This window comes from Phalacrocorax carbo, chromosome 25 (assembly GCF_963921805.1).
Source record: "Phalacrocorax carbo chromosome 25, bPhaCar2.1, whole genome shotgun sequence".
Lineage (NCBI taxonomy): Eukaryota > Metazoa > Chordata > Aves > Suliformes > Phalacrocoracidae > Phalacrocorax > Phalacrocorax carbo.
This window is the reverse complement of record NC_087537.1, coordinates 6,120,832-6,128,127: the sequence shown is the minus strand read 5'-3', so window position 1 is coordinate 6,128,127 and position 7,296 is coordinate 6,120,832. Positions and strand designations below refer to the sequence as shown.

General features: G+C 66.0%; 1 protein-coding gene across 1 annotated transcript; it reads right to left on the bottom strand.

The window, feature by feature from the left end:
• Positions 1 to 295: 295 nt before the first annotated feature.
• C1QL1 (complement C1q like 1) lies at positions 296 to 6,221 on the bottom strand. The gene is made up of 2 exons (XM_064473019.1): positions 5,565 to 6,221; positions 296 to 1,018 (listed from the first exon to the last, which is right to left on the bottom strand). Exons 1-2 carry the CDS (start codon positions 6,129 to 6,131, stop codon positions 839 to 841), a joined length of 747 nt encoding a protein of 248 aa, XP_064329089.1. The 5' UTR covers positions 6,132 to 6,221; the 3' UTR covers positions 296 to 838.
• Positions 6,222 to 7,296: the final 1,075 nt, after the last annotated feature.

Below are 7,296 nucleotides of genomic sequence, written 5' to 3'. Positions count from 1 at the left end.
CTGACCGTGTGTCTCCTCCCTTGCAGTGGGGACACCATGTTGCTGAGGGGCCACCCTCCATGGGGACACCTGGGCTCTGGGGACAGGGACACGGCGGGGGTGGCACCCCCAGCATCCCCACTGCAGGTGGCAGAGGGGACACCAGCGCTTGGGGACAGGGGAGCCCCCACCGGCACTCCTGGCTGGGCCGATTTAGGAAGCCAAGCGGGGTCGGAGGGGGGTGGCAGGAGGACCCTGTCCCCAGCGTGGGGGACACCGGCTCTGCCCTGCGCGGGGACACAGACAGCAGACGGGGAGAGGTCACAGCTCTGTTTTACCATGGAGTTGCCCCGGGGTCGGGCAGCAAGGGCTGTTCCCCCCCCAGCTGCGCAGCCCCCCAGCACAGGGCCAGCCGGGGGTGGGGGGGCACCCATACCGACATCTGCGCATCCTGTACATATATACATGCCAGCGGGGACCCCCCAGCCCCTGGCATCGCCCCAGGTGTGGGGAGGCAGTGGGGCGCCGTGGAGCCAATCAGGGTACACAGCCAGGGAATGGGGGTGCAGTGGGGCAGCACAGGGGGAGCCTCCAGCCTCCTGCCAGCCCCCCGGCCCCTGCGTCCCCCCAGCCCCTAATTACCAGCTGTGGGGTGAGCTAACGGGAAAGGTGGGCTTTGGGCACCACAGGTGGTCTGGATCACCGGGGATGGGGGGGGGGAGGGAGATACCATGGGGCTGGACGGTCACTGGGGGATGCTGTGGGGCTGGACCATGGCAGAGGGATGCCGTGGGGCTGGACGGTCACTGGGGGATGCTGTGGGGCTGGGGGGCCATGGGGCGATGCCGTGGGCCCAGGCTTAGTCCGAGTAGATGATGAAGCCGGAGAAGGTGCTGTACTTGTTGTTGTTGCCGCCGTGGGCTTTGCCCCCGTCCAGCTTGATGAAGACCTCGTCCCCCGCGTCCAGGTGCAGGATGACGCTGTTGCTGGCGTAGTCATAGTTCTGGTCGGCGTCCTGCGCGATGGCGCTGGCCCGCACCTGCGCAGGGAACACCCGCGTTACCTGACTCGGGACAGCTCAGCCCTTGGATCCCGTGGGACATCCAGGGTCCCAGCTCTCCCACAGCCAGGAAGACCACCCGCCAGCTCCAGGGTAGTGTGCGGTGCCCTGGATCCCCCCCTGTGGGTGAACGGGTCTGGGATGGATGTGGCTTCTCCGAACATCACCCAGAGCCTCTCCCTGAGGCTCAGGTGTGAAACCATGGCTCAGATGTGGGACCACAGCTCTGGGTTCAAATGTGGGACCATGGCTCAGACCCGGGACCAGAGCGCTGGGTTTGGACGCAGGAGCATGGCACTGATGTGCAACCATGGCTCGAGATTCAGATACGGGACGAGGGCTCAGACACAGGACCCCATCTCCGGGTTCAGACGTAGGACCACAGCTCCGACATGGGACCCCGACTCCAGGTTCAGATGCAGGACCATGGCTCAGACATGGGGCCTCATCTCTGGGTTTGGATGTGGGACCACGGCTCAGACACTGCATCCTGATGTGGTTCAGATGCAGGAGCACAGCTCAGACGTGGGACCACAGCTGAGACACGGGACCCTGTCTCAACTCGATGAACCTACCATGTCCCCGCACACCTTCCCACGAATTTCGCGGGGACCATGAGCATGCGGTGAGGGCTGAGCCAGCTGATCTCAAATCCCCCCAAAACAAGCCTCACTGCTCACCTGGATCCCACCCTGCTGCAGGGCGGGATGCTCCCCCTGATAAATATTTCCTCGGTGCCAGAGGACAAGGCCAGGAGGTGCCGGCAGAGCCGGAGGTGCCATAACCGCCTGGCAGAAAAGCTCCGTGGCTGAAGCCCGCTGCCACTGCCGCTGCAGAATTATTTGGGTAATCAAATCTGTACCGGCGCCTTGCAGGGAGATCGCGCAGCGCTGGGTGACAGTGACAAGCCAGCAAGTAAAATCCCAAGTGAAATGCAAAAGCGATGCACCGGGGAGAAGATGCTCCTAATTATAACCCACGAGAATGGGTTTCTTAATTGGCTGGTGCTGGGCGGAGAGGCACCGCCAAGCGGCTGCGGGGTCCCAGAGCTGACAGGGGAAGGAGGGGCGTCCCCACGGATTCCTGCCCTCTGCCCCCAGGACAAGGGTCCCAGGGGTCCTCTCCTCCTTGGGAAACACAGCAGCATCTGCCGGAGTCCATGGGCAGCCTGCGGTGGCATGGTAACCCACCGGTCAGAAGCTGTTAACTCTGGAACATACTGATGGCCCAGCAGGTGGTCCTAAGGCTTGCTCTCACCCATGCAGCCTACCCCTCATGCCATCACCAACAGAGTCACCCCATGAAAAGTCACCCTCTGGCTACCCCCCCACCACAAAAGTCCCCAGCCCCGGGGGTGGGGGGCACAGTGACTCTCAGTCAGTCACAGCACCCCGGTCTCTGGGGGATGCTGCCTTGGCTGGGGTCATGCCAAGGAAGAGGAGGGGGAAAGAAACAAGGGGGAAGGAGAACCAGGAGCTGTTTGGCGGCGGGCTCTGCTGCCATCGTCCCCCCCGCTGCAGCCAGAGCCACCCGGTGCCATCCGTCTTCCCTCGTTAAGGAGCCGCCTCATCACCACGCGCCCGCCAGCCCTTTGCGCTAACCAAGGAAGATAAATGGCGGCGCCAGGGCCGGCCTGAGCTGCTCGCGGCACCGTGGCGGCAGAGGAGGTGGGGGCTGCCACCACGTCCCCGCTGATGGCCTCGTTGCTCTCATCCTGCTCCGTGCCCCAGCTGCCCCGTGCCACGGCCAGGTGCAGCCCCCAGAGTGGGAACCGTTGGGGGGACACAGCCCCCAGCCCCGGCAGCTGGCTCTGCTGTCACCGACCCCAATGACACCGCTGGGGTGGTGTCACCGGCCTGGGGACACTGTGGGACGGGGATGGTCTCTGATGCGGCTGGCTGCACCCAAGGGCTCAGGGCTGCCAGGGGGCCGGGGGGCAGCGGGGCGCTCCCAGGCCTGGGCTGAGACCCTCGCAGTGACACTCGGGGACACCATGTGCCCCACATGCGGCGGCCACCACGGCCCAGAGCCCCCAAGGTGTGGCGGTGGGTGCCACCCCCAGACCCCTAAACACAGTGGCAGGTGCGCTCCAGGATCCTCGGGCATGTGCCCCTCCCGAGCCACGGCACGGCCACACACCCCTTTGGCTACACGAGGCAGCAAGGACAGCCCTCGCCCCGCCATGGGGACCACAAAACCACCCAGCTCCAACCCCCGTCTGTCTGTCTGTCCGTCCATCCAGCATCTCCCCCCATCCCGCTGCCCTGGTCACCTCATCTACAGGCTAATACAAATAAGAATAATTAATGCTAATTTAACCACCAGGAGCAGCTCCCTCCCAGCGCCGGGGCTCTTCTGGCTCTCATTAACTCCAGCCCGGACGCAGGGGTGATGGGCTGCGCCTGAGACCAGCAGCACCCGGAGGAAAGTGGGGGTCAGAGGGGACCCCCGCAAGTTATAATTCCCTCAGAGGATGCTGGGATCAACCCTTATCCACCAAGAACCCCTGCCGGCACCCCAGGCCTCCCCAGCCTTGCCGGGGATGGTGTATTTTTGGCAATAAACCCCTAATTAACCCCATTTTTTAATTATCTGGGGTATTTTTAGGGTCCCTTTTTTAAACTCTCCCGCCGGTGCCAGCCCGCCAAAGCGCTCCTCCGCCTCCCGAGCTGCTTCTTTGTAAATATTGGAGCGGCGATACCTCGTTAGTAATTAACAACCGGTTAATTAAGCTGCATCGCGCGCCCGACCGAGCGCGGTTCCTCTCGACGAGGGGCTCCGTAGCTTCTGGAAATTCATCCAGTAGCGCCCGGGTGCATCGATCCCCCCCACCCAGCTGGGGGAGGGTCGGAGCTCAGCGGGGGGCGGGAGGAGGTGGGAAGGTTTGGGGGGTCCCCAAAAATATTTTTGGGGAAGAAAAAGGAGATGAGGTGTTCTTCTGGGGGATGCTCTGTCTGGAGTTACACGGATGCTGCTTAGGAGAAACAGCTGGTGGTGACAAGTGTCACTGGGACCCCCAAAATCTGGGGCTGGGGAGGGGAGAGGAGGAAAAAAACCAGTAAAAGAGAATTTAAATTGTTTAGAAGGAGAAAAAATGCCAGGCAGCTCCTGTCCCCGCTGCACTCCCGACTTGGAGGTTTTCAGAGCTGAGGGGTGAAGCGCAGTGGCCGTGTCACAGCTCCTGCTTCCACCCACCCACCCCCCGGCTATTTTTTGGGTTGACAACTCAGTTTTGGGTTCATTCAGTGTCGCATGTCCTTGGGACAGGGATGCACCGCGGGGCTTGACACCAGGAGAAAATGATGGGAAGAGGGAGTGGGCTGGGCTGAACCCCGGCGGGGATGCCGGCTGCAGTGACACCCAAGGGAATCGAGCTCAGATGGCATTTCGGGGGTCACGGCTACATCTCGTGCCTCGAGTCATGGCTGGGGGGGGGGACAGGGCATGGGAAAGAGGCAGCATTTTGGGCATCACCCAAAAACCATGGGGACGGCGAGGCTGTATCTTGGGATCGGGAGGATTTTCAGATGGATGGGGTCGGGGGGGATGCTGGAGCAGGGCTGGGGGGCAAGGCTGGAGCTAGCCTCGGGGTGTCCCCTCCCATGGTGTCCCCATGCAGCCCCGCCAGGGATGGGGACATCTCTCCTGTCACGGCAGCAGCAGAGCTGGCTCTGGGCTGGGGGTGCAGCACCCCAAAAGCAGGGCAGATGCTGCCCCCCTCCAGGCCACCGCAGACACTGTCCCCTGCGGGCAAACCCCCTGTCCCCTACAGGGATCCCAGGGGGGACAATGGCATGGCCGGGGAGGGCAGGGCACCCCAGGGATGCTGTGGGGACACCCCAAGGCACCCCAGAGGCATGGTGGGCCTTTTTCTGGGGCCAAGGAAAAGACTGAGGGGACCCTTGGGGACACATCAGGGCAGCACGGGTGTTGAGGCAGAGCGTGTCCCCAGTGCTGGGAGAGGGATGGGGCATGCAGAGGGCATCTCCAGGGCTGGGAGAAGGATGGGACACCCCAGGGGTGCACCCAGAGCGCATCACTGCTACTGGGAGAAGTGCGTGGCATCCTGGGTGTGCATCTCCAGAGCTGGGAGCAGGACAGGACGCCTGGGGGTGCACCCAGAGCCCATCATCACTGCGGTGAGAAGGATGGAGCATCCTGGGGGTGCATCTCCAGGGCTGGGAGAAGGATGGGGCATCCCAGGGATGCACCCAGAGCCCATCATGTCCCCGGGAGAAGGACAGGGCACCCCTTGTGTGCAACTCCATGGCCAGGAGAAGGATGCGGCACCCTGGGGATGCACCCAGAGCCCATCACCACCACTGGTGAAAGGATGGAGACCCCGGGGGTGCACCTCTGAGACTGGAAAAAGGACGGGGCACCCTGGAGAAGCACCCAGAGCCCATAATCATCCCCAGGAAAAGGATGGGGCAGCCTGAGGAAGCACCCAGAGCCTTTCTCTGGTGCATGGGGGGCAGTGACAGCTCCGCAGTGGGGCTGGGAGCCCAGACAGGCCAGCCCTTACCTGCCCATTCTTGCAGAGGTCGGCCCACATGCTGGTGCCGTCGCCGCCGCGCATGAGGACGTGGTAGGTGAAGAAGTAGGTGCCGGGGGTGGCGCAGGTGAACTTGCCGGAGGCGGCATCGTAGCTGTTGCCCAGGTTGGTGACCACGTCGTCGAACTTGAGGACCTCGTAGCCCTCGTGGGGGTTCTTGAGGCCGGCGTAGAAGGCGACGCGCGGCACCGTGCTATAGGTAGCCGCGCTCACCGCACCCGTAGCCCCCGGTCCCGGTAAACCCGGGGGTCCCGGTCGTCCCGCTTCACCCCGTGCCCCCGCCGGTCCCGGTGGCCCCGGTTCTCCCGGCGGTCCCGGCGGTCCCGGTTTCCCCGGTCGCCCCGGTTTGCCTTGGGGACCTTGCACCAGGGTGGAGGGCGGCGGGAGGGGGCCGCGTCCGGCCGGTTGCGGCGGGGGGGCGGCGGCGGGGCCGTAGGGCTCGCAGACCATACGGCAGGTCCCCAGCATCTCGTACCGGCCGTCGGTACCGGCGGAGCTCACCAGCACCGGGATGAGCACCACCAGCACCAGCACCATCACCACCCCCGCCGCGGCCGCCAGCAAAGTTTTGCGGCCCAGGCTGAGCCGGCGCCCGGCCGGGGCGCGCTGCCGCCCGGGGGAGGGAATGGTGCCGGCGGGGGGGAGCAGGGCGGCGGCGGGGGGGGGTCGGGGGCGGCGGCGGCGGCCGCTCCGCTCCGCTCCGCTGCGCTCCGCTGGCTCCGGTGCGCCCCGCGCCCGCCCCGGCCACGCCCACGCACCCCGGCCACGCCCCGCCGCCACGCCCACTCCCGCCTCGGGCACGCCCTCCGCCACGCCCGGTGCCGCCCACGGTCCCGCCCGCTCTCCAGTGGGACACGCCCACGCAGCGCGCTGGGCGCGGGGGCACGCCCTGCCCCCCCCCCGCTCTTGCCGCGCCCCCGCCACGCCCATCCCTGCAGCGCCCCCCACCCCACTCCCCCGTGACCCCCAGTTTCTGCGTGGGACCCTGGTCCCGCCGGCCCCCCCAGATACCCCCCGCACCCTGCTGGGGACCCCTCCGCGGCCTCACCCGCCCCCAGCGTGGACTGTCCGCCCCCCCACGGGCGTGGAGCACCCACGCGTGGCCACCCCGAGCCACGCCCTGTCCCCACGGGGGCTCCATCACCTCCGCGCGCGGGAGCTGGTGGCCGTGTCCCTGCAGCTGGGGCAGCCCTGGGACCCATCACCTGTGTCACCACGGGGGTGAACCCACAGGTGACAGTCCCCAGAGCCTCAGCGTCAGGGCCAGGGTCTTGGGGGACCCACGCTTTGGGACAGCCCCGGGTGACACCCGTGCGGCCAAACACCCACCACCCAGAAACACCCACCGGGGTCAACCGTGGGGTTGCAGGATGGGATGCCACCACCGGTGGCAAAGGGTCATTGCCACCACGGGTGACAATGGGTCACCCACGGGTGCCACCACGGGGACGGCCGGGCCACGCTAAGGGGTGACGGCCACGTGAAAGAGCCGTGCCCGGGAAGGGGCTGATCACCGGTGGGCTTGTGACACGGGGCCGCGTGGCTGCGCCCGCTCCGTCGCCTGCCATCTCCGTCAGCCTCGGCGGGGACAGCGGGACACGATGGCAAGTGACAGCCGCCGCCGCCGCCAGCGCCGGGGGTGAGCGAAGGACGCGGAGCCGGGGGGGGACACGCAGCGGGGACGGGGGGGGACACAGACACA

Excerpts from the sequence above, each read along its gene's own strand:
- C1QL1 (XM_064473019.1), bottom strand. The coding sequence starts at position 6,131 with ATGGTGCTGGTGCTGGTGGTGCTCATCCCGGTGCTGGTGAGCTCCGCC. Across the intron at positions 1,019-5,564 it reads ACCTCTGCAAGAATGGGCAG|GTGCGGGCCAGCGCCATCGC; the intron begins GTAAGGGCTGGC and ends TTCCCTGCGCAG.